Source organism: Fringilla coelebs, assembly GCF_963513975.1.
Source record: "Fringilla coelebs genome assembly, chromosome: 16".
NCBI classification, from domain to species: Eukaryota; Metazoa; Chordata; class Aves; order Passeriformes; family Fringillidae; genus Fringilla; species Fringilla coelebs.
Window position 1 is genome coordinate 804,706 of NC_140042.1, and position 22,900 is coordinate 827,605.

At 58.5% G+C, this 22,900-nt stretch overlaps 1 protein-coding gene across 1 annotated transcript in view; it reads right to left on the bottom strand.

The window, feature by feature from the left end:
* PRKCB (protein kinase C beta) overlaps positions 1 to 22,900 on the bottom strand; it is a gene marked incomplete at its 5' end in the record, with an annotated part of 83,314 nt that overhangs the window by 20,521 nt on the left and 39,893 nt on the right. The window contains 6 exons of the mRNA XM_084216727.1: positions 3,140 to 3,286; positions 5,079 to 5,175; positions 6,788 to 6,922; positions 7,387 to 7,543; positions 14,967 to 15,095; positions 16,288 to 16,399. Of these exons, the coding sequence (XP_084072853.1) occupies positions 3,140 to 3,286; positions 5,079 to 5,175; positions 6,788 to 6,922; positions 7,387 to 7,543; positions 14,967 to 15,095; positions 16,288 to 16,399 (777 nt within the window). The remainder of the gene's footprint in view (positions 1 to 3,139; positions 3,287 to 5,078; positions 5,176 to 6,787; positions 6,923 to 7,386; positions 7,544 to 14,966; positions 15,096 to 16,287; positions 16,400 to 22,900) is intronic.

Sequence of the window (22,900 nt, forward strand, 5' to 3'; positions counted from 1 at the left end):
TTGAGGGAAAATTAAACCTGTTACCTGAGTGTAAGAGCATTATATACAATACAAGTTCTATACAGACCTGCCTCACCATCCACAGCCCTGTCAGAGGAAAGGTAACTGAAGCAGGGAGCCTCTGAGCCTGGCATCTGCTTCTGCCCTAAGGGAGCGTGCTGAGGACGTGCTCCCACCCCACTCTGCAGTGAGAGCTTGGCTGGGGTACCCCATCAAAGCAGAACCTGCTCAGGCTGTCCATGGCTGTGAATGGTTCATCAGGCAGCTTGCCAGGCAGCCCAGTGAGCCAGCCCTGCTCCCTGGCACTCACGGGCACAGGGGCACTGCAGCTGCTGAGAGCCAGCTGGGGGACACCTGGGTGGGAGCTGTGTGCCCAGCAGGGCAGGCTGGAACCCCCCAGGGCTGCCCTCCTGAGCACATCTGGGCTGGAACCCCCAGGCCTGCCCTCCTGAGCACATCTGGGCTGGAACCACCCAGGGCTGCCCTCCTGAGCACATCTGGGCTGGAACCCCCCAGGGCTGCCCTCCTGGGCACATCTGGGCTGGCTGGAACCACCCAGGGCTGCCCTCCTGGGCACATCTGGGCTGGAACCACCCAGGGCTGCCCTCCTGAGCACATCTGGGCTGGAACCACCCAGGGCTGCCCTCCTGAGCACATCTGGGCTGGATTCCCTCTCTGTGTCACAGAACCCCAGAACCTTGATGTGGGAATCCCGTTAGTGTCTGTATATAAACTGCTGGTGATACCTTGAGGCTGGAAAAGCCCTCCCAGCCCATGGAGTCCCAGCTGTGCCCAATGCCCACCTTGTCCCCAGAGCACTGAGTGCCACATCCAGCCACTCCTAGGACACCTCCAGGGATGGGCACTCCAAACCTCCCCGGGCAGCCCCTGCCGAAGCCTGAGCACCGTTTCCGTGGGAAATTCCTCCTGGTGTCTGAAGGTGCTCAAACACCAAAGATCCAAACAGCCCAGAGCCCAGGACAGGGATAGGGATGGGTGACAGGGGGAGCAGGGACCAGCCTCGCCCTTGCCCTGTCCTCCTGCCAGGTGTCACACCCAGAGCAGAGCCTGAAGGTCACCCCAGCCCAGAGAGCCTCCCTGCGCTGGAGCCCAGAGGTGCAGCGGCCAAAGGCTCCGCCCTGCTCAGCCAACAACACAAACCCCAGAAAGCCTGACAGCTCCAGAGCACCACAGATTGATCAGCCGCAAAAATATGAGCAAGCCACCTAATTTCACTCTCCTCTATTTATAATACAGCAAAGCAAACCCAGGGTGGCTGTGCCAAGCGCTGCCTCCCTCCGTGGGAGCGTCTCCCTGCCGGTGCCAGCCCCGTGGAGCTGCCACCAGCCACAGTCGAGGGCAGCCCACGGGGACCCCAGAGCTCCAGGGACATCTGTGTCCCGGGGCTGAGCATGCCAAGCCAGGAGCACACACCCCACGGCCCTCTTTCCCAAGGCAGATCCATCTTCCACCCCCCAGGCCTGGCTCGGGGGACCTCCATCTGCCAGCGCTGGGAAGCAGATTGCATTCCTGTTTAACTTTTTATTGCTGCAGAAAAAAGCTGATATTTAACTTGATTTATTCCTGTAATATAGAGTATTTGTTTGGGAATGCTCCAGCATAAGGACTGGAGATATTCTGAACACAGAGAAAGCAAACTCCACCGAGGCCAGCGTGTCGGCACTGCTGACCCCAGAGAGAGCAAAATGCTGAGCAGGACATCTGAGGTGCCAAAGGGTTAACAGAGACAGACAGACAGACAGAGGCTCACTCAAACAGTGTGACTGCAGCCCAAGAGCTCTCCCAGCCAGCAGGGACTGGCAGGAGCGAGGCTGGCAGCAGGCAGCCAGGCGCAGGAGCAGGTGCCAGCCCTGGAGAGGGAAGGACACCGTGCCAGCCTCGGAGAGGGATGGCAGTGCCACGGACACAGCCAGCTGCTGGGCACACAGGGGCTGGGGAGCCGGGCTGTTCTCCGTGCTCCAGGCCCCTCTGCCTGGCCCCTCCCGAACATCTGGCACCTCTGGCGGCACAGGAGGCGGGGACAGGGCGGTGGCACCTGGGTGTCCCCGTGCCGGGATGCCCAGGGATGCCTGGGGAGGCGCAGGCACACGTGAGGGCGAGGCTGCATCTAGCCGGAGGAACCAACGTGCTGTTTTAATTAGCGCTAATTAGCATATTTATAACATGCTGTTCCAGGGAACAGTTTCTGTCACACATTCCCTTATATAAGCCAGAGCCGGCTGAGGAGTTTGCTAATGTTGCTCAAATTTAAGGGGAGAAGGCGGCGGGGGACCCGGCCCAGGCACAGAGCCTCCAGATGCCAGCACTGCTTTGGAAGGGGTGAGGGGCTGGCAGGGAGGGACAGGGGACATTCCTGAGTGAGAGCAGCAGGGCAGGAGGCACGGGGCTGTCCTGCTCCCCGGGATGCCAACCCAACCCACAGCACGGGGCTAGCACGGGCTGAGGCTCTGCGCTCTGCCAGGACCTCCCCATCCCTGTCTGTCACAAATGCCTCCATGGAGCTCTGAGCTCCCCACCTCTGCAGAGGGAGAAAACGCCCATGGAGAAGCTGGGACCTCCCAAAGCTCCAGTGCCAGCAGAAGGCTGGGAAGGAAGGGATGCTCCTGCTGCACCCCTGTGCTCAGGGGAGCATCCCTGCACGCCCTCCTCACCTCCACTACCTGCCCGAGGAACGAGCCTGCAGGCTCAGCAATATTGCCTGCAATTAAGGCAATTCACTAATGAGAGTGGGGCTGGGCCAGCCCTCACAGCAGCAAACGCTGCACCCACCTCCTGCAGAGCCCCAGCGTTCCCTGGAGCACCGGGATCCCCAGTGGAATCAAGAGAGTTGGCAAGACCCCAGGAAAAATTAAGGCTCCAAGTCACATAATTACCAGGAGAATGAAATTCTGTTACCGCTCACAACCGGTCTGGGAAGTTAATTAAAATGTTCCCGTATATTTGTAATTATTAGAGAAGAAGAAAACCCCAACCAAATAAAAAAGAGCTTTAAAGACACAGCTTCCCAAAAGGATGGATTTTGTGGTGGTCCCATCAGACATCTCTGGGGCTCCCAGCACTGTGACACCAGTGCTCCCAGTCCCCCCGGGGTGCTCAGGGCACACAGAGGGCAGCTCACCTTCCCAAAGCTCCCCTTGCCCAGCACCATCAGGAAGTTGAAGTCCGAGAGCTTCATGCGGTCCCGGCTGCCGTTGTTGTCCAGTTTGGAGATGGCATTCCTGGTCTTCTCATCCGCAGCCTTGGACCCCGTGCCAATCTTGGCTCTCTGCAGAGGTGGAGATGGGGCGGGGAGGAGAACATCACTGGGGACAGCAGGGACAATGGGCGTTATAAACCCCGTGGGTGCTCCCAAAATCCCACCTCAGCAGCTCCTTCCCTGCTCAAAAACCACTCTGAGCAATGGGAGCCTTTTCCAGGGGTGTGATGGGGACAGCACCAAGAAAGGCTCTGCAGGAGCCACCAGCCCTGGCACGTGGCACTGCTCTGCTGCTTCCCAGTTAACCTCTGCCAGAGCAACTGGGAATCACCTCTGCCCCTGGTCACCCCTGTGCCCGTGCCAGTGGGACACTGCAGCCTGCCATGCCACCCTGCCCTGAGTGCAGTCATCCAGAGCATGGCAAACAGCCCCAAAGAAGCTCTTTTGGGGCAAAAACTGCCTCTGTCTCTTCCTCACCAGAAAAAGAGGGTGAATATAAATGCATTAAGGTAAAACATGGGACTTTTTATCCAGCTCCACATCCATTGCTGCCCTGTGGTCCCTCCCATTTGAGACAGTCTGTGGTTGTATCTGAAACTGGAGGGGATCACAGAGGAAGCCACAAACCCGTTTGGAACAGTCCAGAACAGAAAGCCTCCTGAACAGACACACACACAGCCCCTCCTTCCCTGACTGACAGACAGACAGACAGCCCCTCCTGCCCCCTGGCCATCACAGGGGACCCTCACCAAGCCCCATTTTTAAGCAGCAGACCCCAGCAGTGGCCGACGCCCCCTGCCCAGGCCAGGGCTGTGCTGATCCTGCTCCCACAAAGGCTCTCCCAGGATTTTTCCCCTCTCCCTCCCAGCAGGGTGAGGCTGTGCCGAGCTCAGCCTAGCATGAAATTCCATTAACCCGATCCCGGCGGCTCCATTTGGCTGCTGCTGGCAGCCCCTGCAGATAGCACCTCCCGGGGAAGCTCAGGCCTCTGCTGCTGCTAATTGCTTCTCACAAGGTTCTCCAGGCTGCAGAATTCCCCACTCAAGGTCACCTGCAGCCCCTCAGAGCATGGGAACAGCTCCTGCACTGCAAACCTGAGGAATGGGCTCTGGGAATTCCACACCCAGGCCCCAGCACACTCCCCTCCTCATCCTCACTCCTCATCCTCACTCCCAGCGCCAGCCACGGCCCAGCTGGAGGGGGATCCCTGCCCTGACCCCGAGTCCCTGCAGGGCAGGAGTGGGGAGCACACAGCAAGGTGAGGGCCAGGTGTGCTCTGGCCCCTCTGCACAAGGTGTTTCCTGATCTGACTGCCCAGACCATTCCAACGCCACTGGAACAGCGTGGAATGCAAAAAAAGCCAGCTGTTGGTTCTTTGTACAGCCAGAACCCACTGGCTGTAGCCAGCTGCTGTGTTAGAACTCTTTCCCTGGATAGTCAGGAAAGTTGTGTATAAATAAGATAAAAAGAAAGGAGAGCAGGAGCTAACTCTCCGGCCTCTGCTACAATTAGAGTTCATGCTGAGAACCATAAGGGCAACTCTCTCATTTCTGTATGGCTCATTGCATGTGGGCCTCCAGATGTACCATGCTCATTCCCAGGGATCTGTGGAGACTTCAGCTACACTGAAAAATGGCCCATTTCTGCTCATTCAGCAATGTCTGATCCATCATTCAGCAAGAACTTCCATGGCTTATTAAGTAGCAAATAGACATTTCTCCTTGGAGCCTCCCTGGGCAGCTGGAGCCTGCTCCACGTCCCCTGCCCTGCCAGGGGAAGAGCTGGCAGGGAGAATCCCTTCCTGGGGCACAGCAGGCAGGCAGCGAGGAAAACCCCCGAGTCCAGGAAAAAATCAATTCACCTCAAATTTCTGCCTCAGTTCCTCGTTTCCTTCCTCTCCCTCGGGAGGCACGGGGACGTTGAAATACTCGCCCTCCTCCTGGCTGAGCAGCTTGAACCTGGAGGGGCAGAGAGGGCAGAGCTCAGGGGCTGAGGGAGGCAGGGCCCCCCTGCTCCAGCACAGCTCTGCCTCCGTGTGCCAGCACCCAGGGGACCCTTCCCGGGTCAGCAGAGCCCCCAGACCCTCCCCCTGGGCAAGCCCCAGACCCTCAGTGGTTGAGGGATGGGTCTGGGTCCCTCTCTGTCCTGGGGACCCCCCAGCCCAGGGAGTGCATCCCCTGCCTGCTTTGGTGGGCACACTGGTGTCCCTGCCAAGCCAGTGCTGACCCCAAACCCACAAACTCACATTCCTTGTGACAGCCACGGGCACGGGTGTGGCAAGCCCCCTTCCAGCAGCTGCCCCACGAGGACAGCCCGTGGCACGTGCCAGTGCTGGGCTGGCACTGCCAACCCCGGGCACACGGACAGGATGCTCCCCCAGAGGAGGAGAAAAGCTTCAGCAGCAATGATCAGAGATGGTGGGAACGCCACGCAGGTAGCAGGAGTGTCACCCTGCTGGGGACACAGCCAGGCTGGATCCAGGGGCTGCTCCAGGACAGAGCCCTGCCTGCACAGCTCTGCCTCTGAGCTTGTTCCTGCGTTAACTGCACTTGTTTGGATATGAAATATGGATCAGAGCTCCTTCTCCTGCAGTTCACTCCAGCCAGCACTGTGACAAGGAAAACTACTTAGATCGCCACTTCCACGCTTTTTAACAGGCTGGGAGGGGCTTTGGGCTGCACCAGGAGCTGGCAGTGCGTGGCACACACCCTGACAGGGGACTGGGGACTGGGGAAGGGACAGGAGGAGCCCTGGCCCATCAGGGCCTGGCAGGTGACCAGCACAATGCCACTGTGTCACTGTCATATTTTCTGGAAAATCCCTTTGCCAGGATTTCTTCTCCTGGGAAGCAGAGAAGCCTCAGAGAAAAATGAAAATAATAATTATCTGATTTGCTTCTCCTGTGTTTGCTGCTTTGGAATGTGCTTTGGACATTGTTTACCAACTGCACATAGTTTGATTGGTTTCATGTGAATTGTTTTGACTTAATGACCAATCACAGTCCAGCTGTGTCAGGACTCTGGAAGGAGTCACGAGATTTTCATGAGCATCTTTTAGCCTTCTGTCTGTATCCTTTCTGCACTCTTTAGTTTCAGTGTAGTATTCTTTAATATAATATAGATCATAAAATAATAAATTACCCTTTTGAGAACATGGAGTCAGATTCATCATTTCCTTCCTGCCACGGGGGACCCCAAAAATACCCCAGCACTGTGCCAGACACTGTGCCCAGCAGAGAGGGGACGGGATGGGGCTGGAGAGCAGAGGGAGCACCCACAGCTCTGCCCAGGAGTGGCCCCCAGCCCACCCAATTGCTCCTCTCCATTCCCCAAGCCCCCAGCCCGAGGCCATGGGGGAGGTGACACAAAGGCAGCCCTGGTGCCACACGGACACCCCCGTGGCAGCAGTGACCCTCAGCAGCCCCAGAGGTGGAGCAGCCCCTTCCACGGAGCTGGGAGGGGTGCCTGGAGCAGGGGGAGGCTGCTGAGGTCTGAGGGGCTGCCCACTCCCAGGCACAAACACCCTGGGCTGCTCTGTGCCCCTGGTGCTGGCAGAACAATCCCATCTCACCATCCATCCACTCCTGACTTCTGCAGCTCGGAGATCCCGAAGGACAGGGAGCCCATGAAATCATTCCTGCTGGTCAGATCCCAGTCCCAGATCTCCACAGACAACCGCCTGTCCTTGTCTGCCTCCTTCAGCTGGCTGCAAGAGAGAAGGGAGAAGGGATGGAGAAGGGATGGAGAAGGGATGGAGAAGGGATGGAGAAGGGATGGAGAAGGGATGGTGCCACCCTGAGCTGCCCCCTCCCCACGTGCCCCCCACGCTCCACATGGACAGGGTGCAAGGGAAGGGATGGTCCTCAGGACCTGCTAGGGTCTCCAACATCTGATTTCCAAAGCACATCTGATTTCCAAAGCACACCTGATTCCAGGGCACACCTGACCCACACAGAGAGCACAGAGCTCCTGCCCAGACACACTCTGCTCTGAGAAGGGTCAGGGCAGAGCTTTGGGTGCTTCTGTGTCACTTACAGAACAAAAAGAATAATTTCTCACTTGAATCAGCTCGATGCCTCTGAATAATTAAATCAGAGCAAATAAAGCCACATTAATTCTTGGTGGTGAGAAAATTCACTTTACAAATTCAAACGTTTTCCTTGTACTTACAATTTAAATGTCTCGTTCCACTCAGGATTCAGGGAGCACTTGATAGTTTTGGTCTTCTGTTTGCTTTCGTTTTTGGGGTCAGGGATTAGTTTGAGCTTCACGTAGGGATCTGACAAGCCATTAGGGTCCATAGGAACTAGGTTTTTAGCATCTCTTACTGGGGAAGAGAAAAAGGATTAAATTCAGTATCCCAGCTATAAAAATACCCAACAACTGACAACTTCCCTGCGTGCCAAGAGTAAGTGTGAAAATAGTGATTAAAAGCAGAATTAAAGTGGATCTGTGCAGACACGGGCATTACATGAGGAGCGACATCATTAGCGCCGAGCAAACGCAGCTCTCGTGCACGGGGGAGGCTGCAGGGTCGGCTCAGGAGATTATTTTTACTTTCTGACAGGCTGGTTTGTTGTTTGCTCTCGGGTTTAAGCAGTTTAAAGCTGATTTGTTTCCTCTTGCCCCCTGGGAAGCAGAATTGCACTGATGTGTGGGGGCCTGGGGCTGGAGCTTCCCTCGAGGGGTGGGAACGGGGATGGGAGGAGGTGGGAGCAGGAACCCAAAGGCACCACAGGAGTGGTCACATCCAGCACCCAGCTCCCCCCTGGTGGCCCTGGGGATGCCCAGGCCACCATCATTGCCCACTGGGCAGCACAGCCCAGCTCTGGGGCCAGCAGCTCCTCCGGGAAGCAGGAGCAGAGCGGGAAGAGCGAACCTGAGATGACTCAGCTGCTTCTAATTGGATTGCAGCTTGGACAAATTAAATACAGCCAGGCTGAGCTGAGTCTCTTCGCCCAGATTAAGTCCAAAAAGGTCTGTCTGCCAGGAGAAGGATGTTATCTTCCCCCCAGGCTGAGCACAGATAGCAGAGGTGGGAAGTCTGATGGGTCAGGATGGAGCTGAGCCGTAACCTGGGGAAAAAGTGTTTGCAAGGAAGGCCAGAGCAGAGCCCCCTCCCCAGGGATCAGGCACAGAGGGCCCTGCCCTGCTGGGAACAGCCTGAAATCCCACAGGTCCCAGCAGCAGCTCTGCTGTGAGGCTCACAGGGGGCTCAGTGCACCCCCTAATCCCACGAGGAGGAGGAGGAGAAGGAGAGAACTCCAGCTGTGTGTGCAGCACCACAGGATGGCCCAAGGTACTTTCAGAGACAGAAGGGTAAAACCAATTGCCCAGTTCCCAACGCACCAGTAAGGAATTTCTGATGAGGCTGGGGACCAGAGAGCTTTGAAAAGCAAATTAATGCCCCCAAATCTGCCATCTATTGCTGTCCTCTCAAAGCACTGCCCAATTTCCAGCTCCATGGAATCGAACTCGTAGCCAAAATTCAACTCTGCATTTATAAACGAGCTCATTTATCAAAGGTGACAGCCCTGAGAGCAGCCTGTGAGGCAGGAGAGGTGTGGGAAGCGTGGCTGCCCCTCCTGCATCCCGAGAGGGCCCTGCAGCAGCCCTGGCCCCCTGCCCCTCCATCCCTGAGAGTGGCACCAGCCAGGGATGCTGTCACAGAATCACCAACTCCTGGGGGGTTTTGGCTCAGAAGGGACCTTAAAGCCCACCCAGTGCCACCCCTCTGGGGCTCCTGTGCCCCCCAGCGCTGCCAGGGCATGGGGAACGATGCTCCTAGTGCCCTGCTGAGCCTGGGCTCCCCCACACCCCCACCCCGAGCTCCTCCTGCCCCCTGCCACCTTCCTGGCTGTGAAACCATCATAGAAACATTCTCAGTGCCCCTCCTGCCCCCTGCCACCTTCCTGGCTGTAAAACCATAATGGAAATACATTCTCAGTGCCCCTGCTGCCCCCTGCCACCTTCCTGGCTGTGAAACCATCATGGAAACGTTCTCAGTGCCCCTCCTGCCTCCTGCCACCTTCCTGGCTGTGAAACCATCATGGAAACGTTCTCAGTGCCCCTCCTGCCTCCTGCCACCTTCCTGGCTGTGAAACCATCATGGAAACGTTCTCAGTGCCCCTCCTGCCCCCTGCCACCTTCCTGGCTGTAAAACCATCATGGAAACGTTCTCAGTGCCCCTCCTGCCTCCTGCCACCTTCCTGGCTCTAAAACCATCATGGAAACGTTCTCAGTGCCCCTCCTGCCCCCCTGCAGCACCGGGAGCCCCAGGGACAGCCCGTGGTGCTGGGGTGGTGCTCAGCCTCCTCCTGCCCCAGGGTCAGCAGAAACACCCCAGGACCCCCGAGGGAGCAGCAGGAGGAGCCCAGGGCTGGCAGGGGCTCTGGGCTGTCACAGCCTGAAGTCCCCTCGCTGGGAGGGGACACGGAAGGATGTCACACGGAACCGCTGCCACTCTGCTCCGTGTGTCCCTGTCCCAAAGCCAGCACAGCCTCCGGAGGCTCATGAGCAGCCCCCTGCTGTTTGTCTGCTGCCCTTCTCTTCTTTAAGGAGCAGGAGGAGCCGTTCCTGGCCCTGCAGTTAATCAGTTTATGCCCTGAAGCATGAGATTTGATTACCTCATGTTATTATCTCAGCGTGCAGACCTCAAAATTTCATTAATGGGAATAATTCTATCTATTCATTTAAAAAAACCAAAATGCTTCTGCTTGACCTTAAGAAACTTCCTGACTTTTCGAGCAGAAATCAACAATGAAGGGAAGGAAAAATGGGAACGTGGAGCAGCACAGCAGCGATACCTCACGGCAGGGGAGCAGTGCTCCTCGCCAACACTTATGGCATTTATTTGACAGCTAAATCTGATGTAAAACACTTTTATATCTCTCATATCCTGACAGTTTTGTGCATCATTAAGAAGCAGTAACATCATTATTAACGGTGATGAGTAAGGATGTTATGATGGCATTTAAAGCGAGCCCTAAATCACTCTGGGCTCCGAGTGTGGCCAGGGAGGTGCCACTGTGGGCTCAGGCCGTGGTCAGGGTGAGATGCTGGCAAGTCCTGGGCATGTCTGGGGTGGGGGGCTCAGGGGGGCAGCGCCCTCCTCTCCACACAGCATGGGGACACCACAGGAAGGAGATGTCACCGCCCTGCCAGGGCAGGCAGAGCTGGGTGAATGATACAGGAATTCACCCTGCAAAGTTTGCAACAGCTTCTCAATAACAGATCAGACAAAATCTCTGAATGACTCCGGCAGCTGTAGCTGCAGAGCTTGGGAAGAGACACCCACGTGTCCCTGGAAAAGGTGGGAGCAGATCAATGTGCCACACTCCAGAGCACGGGGGTCAGGCCAGGAGCTCCCTGTGGCTCTGGCAGCAGGGCAAGACCCTTTCCCAGCTCCCAGGCAGGTGAATGCCCTGGACAAACAAACCTGAGTGATTTCCTGAACTGCCATGGGGTTCCCTTCGATGTGAAATGACAGCAGAGCCCACAACAAGCCCACTCCTGCCCCATCTCCAGGCAGCTGCCCTGGGCTGCCCCTGCCCACTGAGCCTGCTCAGAGCAGGGAGCTCTGCTTCCCACTGCCCTCCAAAGGAAAAGGCCCTGGCACAGGGAAACTCTGGCTGATGGGATGGGGCTGCTGCTGCCCACGGCAAGGGCTTGGAGCTGGATGGCCTTAAAAAACCATCCCAGGATTCTGTGGATCTGCTAAAGCCCTCCCAAAACCTGGGTCCCTGCAAGGTCAGAGCTCCACGCCCTCATCCCAGCCCGTCACCTCTCCTGCCCTGGATCCCACAGCTCTTGGTGGGGTTTTGGAGAGGCAGGGCTGACCCGCAGCACTCATCTTCCCCTGCAGCAGCAGCAGCAGCCCTGGGCAGGAGCAGCCCCATCCCATCCCACCAGCACTCAGGTTGGTGCCCTGGGGAGTTAAAACACGCAATCAATGCTCTGGTGAGAGTGTATGTGCACAGGCTCACACAGGGGGAAAGGCACAGGACTCCACAGCTGCGCCTGCCTGGGCCGGTGATTATTAATTAACGCGCTTCCAGCTCGTTTATCTAATCAGCATAATTGGTGTCAGTTTTGGTCACTGTTTTCCCTCGTCAGGTGGGTGAAGAGGGAAGCTCCGTGCCCCAGGAGGCTCAGGACTGCCAGGGAGCTGGGCAGGAACATCGGGGACACAGGCACAGGGACATCCCCGAGGGAGGGGAGAGCACAGGGCACCCTCTGCTCCATGCACAGACAGACAGACAGACAGGGCAAAGGCCACGCTGGAGACTCCCAGTGCCCAGAGCACAGCCCCTGCAGCTCTGCCTCCTCATCATTCAATCTCTGCACCTCCCTGGCCTCTCCCCGAGCCCAGCTCTGGGGGTGCAGGTGCGGTGGGGTGCTGTGGCACAGGACAGCTCAGCTGAGCTGGGAGGAGCTGGCTCTGGTGCAGAGCCCTGCACACAGCTCCCAGCCTGCAGCAGCCCTGGCTTTGATGCCCCCCAGCCCTGCCAGCCCTCGTTTCCCAGGCTCAGACACCCACAGCCCTCGGTGGGACAGGCTCAGCACCACCTGCACTGCCAGCTCTGCCATTGCAGAGGCACACCTGTGCAGGGCCTCCCTGCCACGCTCATTTCCTGCATTTCCTACTTCATTCCACAGCCTTTTGCCACTAACAAGGCACTTGATCAAAGCCCAGAGCAGCACAGGGATGTGAAGGTGCATTTGCTCCTGTCCCACAGCAGCCAGGCGATGCCCTGGGGCCAGAGACACATCCCACACTCTAAATATTGGGGAGGAATTGTTCCCTGTGAGGTGGGCAGGCCCTGGCAGGGGTGCCCAGAGCAGCTGTGGCTGCCATGGATCCCTGGCAGTGTCCCAGGCCAGGCTGGACAGGGCTGGGAGCGGCTGGGCAGTGGAAGGTCTCCCTGCCCATGAGCTTTGGAGATGAATTTTAAGGTCCTTTCCAATCCCAACCATTGCAGGACTCGATGATTCTGTGAAAATCTGTGTTTTCCACCGGGAGGGAAAGCCCGGCTTTGCAAAGAGAAGGGGAAAACTCGGAGTGAGAGAGGAGAGAAGTGCAGAGCTGGAGAGCGCTCGGCAAATCCCGGCGGGTTTGTCGGCTCGGCAGCAGAACCCAAGCGGAGTTGGCCGTGCCCGTGCTGCCGCCTGCAGGCACCGGGCACCTTCCCGCGGCACCGCGGCTGCTCCGGCCCCCTGCCTTCCCCTGCATCCCCCTCATCCTCCTACAGTCCTCTGCACCCCACTGCATCCCCCTCATCCCCCTGCAGCCCCCTCCATCCCCCTGCATCCCCCTGCCTCCCTCTGCATCCCCCTCCATCCCCCTCATCCACCTCATCCCCCTGTCTCCCTCTGCATCCCCCTCATCCCCCTGCCTCCCCCTCATCCCCCTCCATCCCACTCATCCCCCTGCATCCCTCCCGCCCCGCTGGGATTCCTGCAGAGCCTGCCAAGGGCATTTCCCACCACCGGAGCAGCCCGGCTCTGCCCCTGCCCGCGGCGCTCCCCGACGTGCCCCCTGTGCCCCCCGGGGCGGGTCCTGCGGGAATTGTCGGGTCGGGGAATTCCTCTGAGTCCATCCAGTTTAGCTGTTGTTCCAGCACTGCCCCGGCCACCACTGCAGCTCTGTCCCACGTCCCCAAGCGCCACCTCCACAGGGCTGTTCAATCCCCTCAGGGATGGGGACTCCCCCCTGCCCTGGGCAGCTGTGCCAGCGCTGGGCAGCCCCTCCAGGAGGAAATTCTCCCAAATATCCACCCTGAGCCTGCCCTGGCCCGGCCTGGGGCCGTTCCCTCTGCTCCTGTCCCTGTTCCCTGGAGCACAGCCCGACCCCCCGGCTGTCCCCTCCTGGCAGGAGCTGTGCAGAGCCACAAGGGCCCCCTGAGCCTCCTTTGCTCCAGCCTGAGCCCCTGCCCAGCTCCCTCAGCCCCTCCTGGGGCTCCAGCCCCTCGGTGTCCCTGTTGTGAGGGCCCAGAGCTGCCCCAGGGCTCCTCAGCAGTGCCAGCACAGCCTTGGGTGGCTCCATCTCCCAAGGGCTGGGTGCCCCCCTGTGTTCTGGGGGCCATCTGGGCTCCCCAGTGCCCAGCTCTCCCCTCCCAAAGCACTCCCACTCGGCTCTGGAGAGCTCAGCACGCTTCCCTTCCTTTCTGGAAAAGCCAACAGCTGACACGTTTGCACCAACACCTCCAGAACGGGCCAGAAATAAACCAGCCTTTCAAAGCCAGCTGAAGAGATGGAAATCCAGCTGCACAGAACGGGGCTGGGCAGCTCCTCCCTGCCCCTGGGGCGGTGGGAACACGGCAGCAGGGAGCCCGTGGTGCCCGCAGCAGGGTGGGATCTGCACCCCACCGGCATCCGATGGAGGCTGGAGGGAACCACAGGGTCATAAGGGCTGGAAAAGACCTCCAGGGTCACTAAGGTCTCCAGGGTCACTAAGGTCTCCAGGGTCACTAAGATCTCCAGGGTCACTAAGATCTCCAGGGTCACTAAGATCTCCAGGGTCACTAAGGTCTCCAGGGTCACTATGTCCAACCTTCAGGAAGGTGCCCGGGAAGCAGGACTTGTGCAAACGTAGTTCTGCCTGCTTCACTGAGGCTCTCCTTTAAGGACAAACCCAACAAAAAATAAATTATAAAGTCCTCCACAACTTTTTTCAGTTTCTCATTAACATTTTCAACAGCTTGATGTTTTTCCTGAGAGCTCTCCTGGTGGCTCTCCGGGGGGACGAGCCCCCGCCAGAGCAGCAGGAGCGCCGCGGGATCCCACGGAGCCCAGCCCGTCCCACAGACACAGCCCCGGGATGTCACAGCTCCTCCGGGGTGACAGGACGTGGGAGCCAGGCTGCTGCGGAGGGCCACCGAGGGCGGGCAGGATGGGGAAGGCTCCGGTGCTGCCCCGGGTGTCCCAGCCGGGCTCCCGCCCCCTCGGGGCCACTTCACACCCGGTGTGACTCACCGGGGAACAACCGCGACAGCCCGCCGGGGCTGCCTGCTCCCCGCGTGGGCAGGAGCCCTTCCCAGCCCCTCCCGACCCAGCACAGCCCCGCAGGGATGTCACAGCCCCGCAGGGATGTCACTGCCGTGCCCACCGACAGCCATCCCCGCCTCCCGGCCCGCTGGCACTGCTCTGGCGGCCCCACAGTGGGGACGAGAGGCTTCAGAGGAACGCGGCTCAATGGTTTGTGAGGTGTTCTAGGTCACGGGGAAGCATTATCTCCTGGGAACTCAAAATCCAGGCGGCAAAAGCCTCTGGAGATGGGACAGTCCTGTTCCCCGGCACAAACCACACCCTCCCCGGGGTTCTGCAGGTGCTGAAATTCTTCATCACTCAAAAACTGCTTGGGAAAGTCTGTGCCTGGGAGTGCCATCACACAGGGAGCCCTGGAGCCCCCGCCAGGCTCTGCCAGAGGAGGCTGAAAGCCTTGTCCTGCCTTGCAGGGGCTCCTGGGCACTGGCAGCAGGCACAGCAACCCCTGGCAGCCCCTGGCAGTCTCTAACAGTCCCTGGCAGCCCTGGCACTCCCTGGCAGCCCCTGACAGCCCCTGGCACTCCCTGAGCCCCTGGCACTCCTTGGCAGCCCCTGACAGCCCTTGCAACCCCTGGCAGTCTCTAACAGCCCCTGGCAGCCCCTGGCAGACCCTGGCATTCCCTGGAAACCCCAGGCAGCCCCTGGCACTCCCTGGAAACCCCAGGCAGCCCCTGGCACTCCCTGGCAGCCCTGGCAGCACGTACCTACGACGGTGAGCACGTCCTTGTCGATGTCGGCGCGGATGTAGATGCGGCCCCGGCGCTCCGTGTGGTCGGTCCCGCACAGGCTGGGCACGTTCATCACGCAGCGCTTGTGCACGTTCATCATGCAGGCTGGGGGACACAGGGGACACAGGGGACACTCAGCACGCGGGGCAGGGCACGGGGACAGCCTGCCCTGCTCCCAGACCGGGCTGATTGAGGGACTGCCGGGGGAACGCAGAGCAAAGGGCTCCGCAGGGGCAGCTGGAGGCTCCGCAGAGCCTGGGCCCAGGGACACCCGCAGGAACCCAGGGCCAGCAGCTCTGGGCCCTGCCCGACAGACCCCAGGGCTCTGGGCCCTGCCCCACAGACCCCAGGGCTCTGGGCCCTGCCCCACAGACCCCAGGGCTCTGGGCCCTCTGCGACTGCTGCGGTTCTGCTGACTCATTAAAGCTCTCTGCCATCGCCCCCAGGGCGCTCAGCTGGCTCCAGCAGGAGCCAAAAGGGGCATTAAAAACTCCCCGTGTATCTGCACACGCAGAGAGGCACGGGGATCTATCTATCTATAGAGATCCATATATCAGTATTTACATTTTCGAGCGGCTCACTTCCCCTTGGCAGGATTCCCAAGGTTCTAAGGAATAAGCTGTTCCCAGACAGCCAAGCTTCCCCATCCCTGAGCAAGGAGCAGCCGAGCTCGCACATGCCGCACGTCCCAGTCCCCTTAAATAGGAACACGCAGGATTAACTTGGAAAATTACCGCTGCCATCCCTTCCCTCTGCTTCCAGCCCCCGTGTTCTGCTCCCTGCGCAGCAATTCCCCCGCCGCAGCGCCGGGAGAGCGGCGGCAGCGCCCGGCCGCAGCCACAGGGTGTCACTCGGAGCCAGCGCTGGAGAGCGGCTCCGGCGGGCACGGCGCGGCGCGGGGATGCTGCGGGGGGAAGGATGCGCGGGGGGATGCAGGGGAGGGCGGGTACCGCGGGATGCTGCGGGGGATGCTGCTGTGGGGGTGCTTCTGGAGAGGAGTTCGGGGGATGCTGCCGCAGGGGGGATGTGGGGGTGCTGTACAGAGGGGTGCGGGGGGATGCTGCTGCAGAGGGAATGGGGAGCCTCCCCCAAGGCAGCGCCTTGCCCTCCCCTCTGCCGGCAGCAGCCCCGGGGACTGCCCACACCGGGTGAGGAGGTGTGCCGGTGTCCCTCGGGCACCCAGAGCCCTGCAGCTCCACACTGCTGGCACAGGGCACGGGCTCTTGGCTGCAGCCCTGGATCCTGGGGTCCTGAGCCCCCACGGGGTGGCCGAGCCCCCCTCCTGTTGGTCACTTACTGTCACATTTCATCCCCTGGTGAATGAGCCCGTAGAGCAAGGACCCGCAGTGGTCACAGAAGGTGGGGCTGGAGTACGTGTGGATTTTAAATTTGTGTTTGCTCCGGGGATCCTGGGAGGAAAACAAAGGACAAAGATTATGAACTTGCATCAGATGTTGGCAAGGCACCCCTGCTCTCCCCGTTCCGAGTGCCAGCTGGCTCCGGAGGTGCTGCTAATGGACTTCAGTCAACTGCCACCGACTCCTGGGGACCTCTTCCAGCAGCCACCAGCATCCAGCTTCATTGCTCTTCGTCTGTGTTGCCATAACAATGAAAAAGCAATGCGCTGCCTTGGCTGGGGATTCACTGGTTTTCAATAACTCAGTCTTAGCATGGAAAGCACCAGGTGAAAGTGGCAGGTACGAGGCAACAGAAGGGCTGGACGCTGCCCAGCCTCCATCACCCGTGATTCCATCTGTATTCAGCCTGCCCAGGAAACATCTCCTGTGCTCTGGTGCCAGCCCTCCCTTCACACTGCCAGGCATTCAGGCTGCTTAGGGGATACTTTTTTTTTAAGCTTTCTTAAAAGCAAGGGCAGATTTTTGCCCAGCAGCAGAGGGTGTAGACCCAACAGAGCCCAGTTTATCCCTTGTGCAGGCACTGGGCAAACTCCTGGGCTCCAGCAAGGTCAAGGAGTTAGAGCCGAACAAACCAAAACCATGGAATCAGAATGGATTGGGGGGGAATTTAAATCCCACCCAGTGCCACCCCTGCCATGGCAGGGACACCTCCCACTGCCCCAGGGTGCCCCAAGCCCTTTCCAGCCTGGCCTGGGGCACTGCCAGGGATCCAGGGACAGCCACAGCTGCTCTGGGCACCTGTGCCAGAGAAAATTTCCAGAAGAAACAGCTTCTCAGCAGGGACACAGAGCCCAGCACTGGGACAAAGCACTGAGGCAGAGCAAGGGTTTGGCCTTTCTTGGCATGATCTGTGCAAGAGAGGACAGTCCCGGGAGCTCAGGAGAGCCTGGAGCAGGGGCTGGGCAGGGGGAGCTGCTGGGCTCAAACCCCAGGAGCAGCACAGGCCAGGGGAAGGCTCCAGCAGGAGCAGCTTGATTTCAGCTCACGTTAATTGTTTAAGGGTTAGGGATGAGGCTCAGCTCCCAGCTCTGTCATTCGAGCTGAGCAGCTTTTTAATGGCCTGGAAAGCTGCCCGGGCATTAGCAAAGACACCTTTTCAGGGCACTGTGAGCAGAGTAAATAAATAAAGAGTGGAATCAGAAGCGAGCTGTAACATCACCACCAATACATTCCATCCCCCTGAAATTAATTTCCCAGCACTGTTGCATCGGAGCCTCCAGCTGCATTAATCACCAACATTCTGCTCTGGTGCTCAGCACCACAGAAAACCCCAATGGCACCCAGGAGGGGAAAACCAACAGAATTTCCTCTAACTTGGTCTGTGCCGTGGCTGGGATCAGGCACAGGCTTCAGCCAGGCACTGAAACTGGAAATACCTCACATTTTACCCCGAGGAAACCCTGCAGACACAGCTCCCAGCAGGGCTCCAGCTGGTGGAATGGCAGGGAAGGCTGAGGGGACAAGGGGCACAATCAGCCTGTCCTCTGGACACCCCAAGCAGCCACTGACTCCTCAGCTCTGAGAGCCTTTGGCATTCCTCAGGCATTTATGGGAGAGCAGAGAAATTAAGCCTGGATTTTAGAACAGGAGATGGGGGGAGTTTCCCCCACGAGGCAGCCAGGACTCAACCTTGAGATGGTCTGGAAAGTTCCATGCCAGGCCATGCTGTGATCCTGATTGCCTAGCCAGTGTCCTGGGAGAGAGAGGAGCTCTAGGGCTGCCCAGCCCTGCATCCTGCAGAGCCCCCAGGCACAGCACAGCACCCCTGCCTCAGGCAGGGCAGGGGACACGGGGCAGGGGACACGGGGCAGGGGACGTGTGCCAGCACGTGCCACCCGAGGGATCACCCCCGAGCTGCTGTGCTCCCTTCCAGGAACAGAGCCTCCTGCTCAGGCAAGTCAGTCATTCATAAAAAACACCGGCTCTGTGCAGAAGGAGGCAATTCCCACTCGATGAGAAGGATGCTGAACTCCCACTGGCACCCAGAGTTCGAGAAGCTGGAGCTGGAAAAGCAGAGTCAGAGCAGGCTGTGCTCCCCAGGGCAGGCTGGGCTCCCCAGGGCAGGCTGGGCTCCCCAGGGCAGGCTGGGCTCCCCAGAGCAGCCCCCCTGCTCCCAGCCCTGCCCTGAGACACCCCCAGGCACAGGGGCAGAGCCAGGGGCTGTGATGGAGCAGCCAGGCCTGCAGAGGAAGAGCTGCAGGGCTCTGGCTGAGAGGGGCTCGTGTCACCTTGGCCAGCGCCGCAGAAAGTGCCAGAAAGTGGCAATGGTGGGGATCATTTCTGAGCGGGGCTGGAGTGGCTGTGCAAGGAGACTATTTTTGTACCACGGAGACAGGACTGACGAGAACACTGCGTATGCAGATGCTGAGACTTAAAACAAGAATGGTTAAAAAGAAGTTTGCCAAGAAAAGAAAAGGCTCCACTCCTCCCCCACCAGCGCTGAGCCAGCCTGAAGAAGGGGGCAGGAACAGCTTTCTTTGGAGCAGAGCTGGAAAATGCCATGAGCAGAGCCAGTGCATGGCATGGCATGGCATGGCATGGCATGGCATGGCTTCCCTTCCCTGGCAATGATGCTGCAGAGCCAGCACCTCCTGCAATATCCCATCTGAAGTTTCTCCTGTTTCCTTGTCTAAATAAGAATAAAATCCCTCCCTGGAGGTGGGCAGGCCCTGGCACAGGTGCCCAGAGCAGCTGTGGCTGTCCCTGGGTCCCTGGAGTGTCCCAGGCCAGGCTGGATGGGGCTGGGGGCAGTGGAAGGTGGCAGTGCCCACACTGGGGCAGCTGGACCCACACTGACAGCCAGGGGTGTTTGGAACCTCTGCGCTCACATTTGCTGCATTTGACAGAACACAGAGCTGTGCCTTCAAGATTAGGGGCTGCTGCTTTCCCCGTCTCATTGCAAAGAAAGCTTTAAATTATCTCTGCTGAAGAAGAATTAGCACAGTTCACAGGAAGAGACCATTTCAAAGCGAATTTCATAGTGATTTAAACAGCATAATAGCAAATACAACTCAGCCACAGCTTACTGCCTGCACCCAACAAACCCTGGCAGGGACATCAACCCAAAAGCTTGCATCTGATCCCCACATTTCCCATGTGGAAAATCCCCTGGGTGTGCAGGGAACAGCTCCCAGCAGACAGAAGTGGCCTGGCTTCCCTTCCAGGGAAAGCACAGGCGGCAGGAGGCTGGGGCAGGGCTGGCCCTGTGACAGCTGCAGGTGGCATCCTGTCACCTTGCAGGTTGTTCCTAGGGACAGGACAGGGAGCAGCCCTGCTGGGGGGGAGCTGCTGCCTGGCCCTGCTCCCCACCTGCCTGCACAGGGCTGGGAAAGCACCTTGGCTGAGACAGAGCAAAACCACAGGGGCACCTGGGCATTGCTGCAGCAGGCAGTGACAGCAGAAGGGCTTTCTGCAGTTTGCAGCATTCCAGAGCCCCCAGGGCACAGGAATGGGGCAGCTCCTGGGTGTAAATACACACCTGGGGAAGGACAGGATGGGGCAGCTCCTGGGTGTAAATACAACACCTGGGGAAGGACAGGATGGGGCAGCTCCTGGGTGTAAATACAACACCTGGGGAGGGAGCAGCAGCCTTGGGCACTGTGCTGGGGCTGCTCCTGTGTCAAAGGCAGCCTGCCCCTGGCAGCTCCCTGCCAGCAAACACCTTCTAGTGACAGAGACCTCGTCCTGTCTCAGACGGCTGCAGAGGGATAGGGATGACAGTCGTTCTCCTCTGGCTGCTGCTGCCAACACCAAACAGAACACTCTCTCTTTCTGAGCAGCAGGAAAAAGCCAAGCTCAGCTCTCTGCCAGAGCAGTTTGCATCTCAACATCCTTCAGACATGTTTGGTAACTCACACGTGCCTTGGGAGTCGTTTCACTGCGCCTCCAGGAGCGGGGGGCTCCCACGGCTCCTTCCTGCACCTCCAGCTGCTGGCACAGCACAGAGAGCCCCAAACCCTCCCTGCTGCAGGACTCTGCTCCCCAGCTGGGCACAGGCTGCACCACCCACCCCATCACCCTCCCAAGGGGGACAACCCCAGCTCAGCCCCAGGCCGGGCACTGCGGAGCCCAGGAAGGGCACGGAGCCAACACCCGCCCCAGCCCCTCCGAGCTGGGCTCACAGAGCCTGCCCAGAGCTGCTCAGCCCCTGGGCTGCAGCCACGGCAGCCTGGCAGGAGGAAGAGAGGGCTCTGGTGGGGCTGGGCAGGCAGCAGAAGGTGCTGGGAGGGAGCAGGGCAGAGACATCTTCATCCCACGGGAACTGTCAGCGGCAGCAGGTGCCCTGCTCCGGGGGCAGATGGCACAGCACGAGAGCTGGAGAAGTTAATTAGCAGGACAACAGAAAGCAGCAAGTCGCAGGAAGGTTGTGAGGATTTGCCAAAGCACTGGCCAGGGCAGCCCAGAATGACAGGAGCTGTGAGCAGGGATCCAGAAGGAAGGAAAGGAGCTGTGAGCAGGGATCCAGAAGGATGGAGCTGTGAGCAGGGATCCAGAAGGAAGGAAAGGGGCTGTGAGCAGGGATCCAGAAGGATGGAGCTGTGAGCAGGGATCAGAAGGAAAGGAGCTGTGAGCAGAGATCAGGGATCAGAAGGAAAGGAGCTGTGAGCAGGGATCCAGAAGAATGGGAGCTGTGAGCAGGGATCAGGGATCCAGAAGGATGGGAGCTGTGAGCAGGGATCAGGGATCCAGAAGGATGAGAGCCGTGAGCAGGGATCAGAAGGAAAGGAGCTGTGAGCAGAGATCAGGGATCAGAAGGAAAGGAGCTGTGAGCAGGGATCCAGAAGGAAGGAAAGGAGCTGTGAGCAGGGATTCATAAGGATCGAGCTATGAGCAGGGATCCAGAAGGATCGAGCTGTGAGCAGGGATCGGGGTCCTGTGCTCAGGGCCAGCCCTGGGGTACACCATGGAGCCCTTTCCATGGAGAAATCCTTCCTGGAATCCTTCCTGAAGTCCTCTCCCCACGCCACCAACGGGGACAATTTGCACACAAAATTGAAATGTAGCTACACTGGCCTGTTACCTTCCCAGAGCAACTCTGATATTTATTAACACATCCTGATTAGATGACCTTTAGCAGGATCGTGCAAAGAAGGTCATTTTAATGATTATTTTCTCTACAATTTAAATAATTATGCATTCTACTAATAGCTCCAGCTATAATTAGGTTTGCCAACTGGAATACATTACAGGGGCTGGCTCAGGGTCCTGGAGACCTGGCTGTGGGTCAGTCACAGACAGGGAGGGGGCTTTGGGCTGTCAGCCCCTCCTCCCCAGTTCTCCCTTCAGGAGAGACCCCAGGCACACAGGACAGCAGCGAGGAGCCCTGCCTGCAGCGCTGTGCAGCACAAACACAGCCCCGTGTCTGCAGCGCCAGTGGTTCCAGCTACAGCTCCATTCCCTGCTGCAAGAAGCAATTAATCTTTCATTTTTTCCTGCTTGGAGACACCATCATGTGTAATTAGTCCTCTCTCCCAGATGGAAGCTCCTGCTCGGCAGCCTTGCCAAGGTTAAACACACAGCCCCACTCCCCCTCTCCTCAAGGAGGCTCAAACGCAGCCAGATCAAACAGAAACAGCCCAAAGTGGGAGCACTCAGCAGACAGGGGCTCTGGCATTGCCCTGCTCTGCTCCCCAGAGTGCAGCACCAGCTCCCCCAGGTTCTCTGTGCACACATCAGCCTCCAGCTCCCAGTGCAGAGCTCCAGCCCAGCAACTGGAATCACCCAGCTGTTAAACTGGAAACTTGCAGGCGGACCACAAGCACTGCACAGGTACAAAATGCTTTTCTCCTCAGTTCTCCAGCACTGTGAAGACACAGAGATCAAGGAGTGAAGTTAGAAGATATTTTTAACACATTTTTCGTCCTTGGCTCCAGGTCCAAGCCACAGGGAAGAGCAGCTCTGGGCTCCCAGCAAAGCCCCAGCCCAGGCTGCAGCATCCCTGCCCTGCTGCCCTCCCTGTCCAGCTCAGCAGAACCCCCGGCCCACTGCAAGGTTTGACACTGCAAGAAAATAAACTCCTTTCTGTGGGGTTCACTGGAGAGCCATATTCATGGAGGAGCTGCCAAAACCCAGCCCTGTGAGCAGCACAGCCTGAAGGCAGCAGACCTGCCACCAATGCAGGTGGCTCTGATCCTCACTGTGGTGAGCAGAGGGAAACTCCAGCTTGCATCATTCCCAGCAGAGCCCCTGGCCTGGCTCAGTGCTGAGGCCAACAAGGCATTACTGGGTGCTGAAGCAGCTCTTCCTCTCCTGATTCAAAGCTCCTTCAGGATGATATGATTATATAATTACAAATATGACATATTAGAGATATAATTATGCTGCTGGAAGAGCAAGATTGGCAGTGCAGGAGGAAGGGAGCCTGCCCTGCCTGCATCCCCCAGTGACACCCCTGTGTCACAGGGGCGGGGGACAGACCCAAGGGGCTCTGGCAGCCTTTGCTGAAGAGAAGAAAAAGAAAAATTTAAAAAAAAAAGCAATAAAAGGGCCATT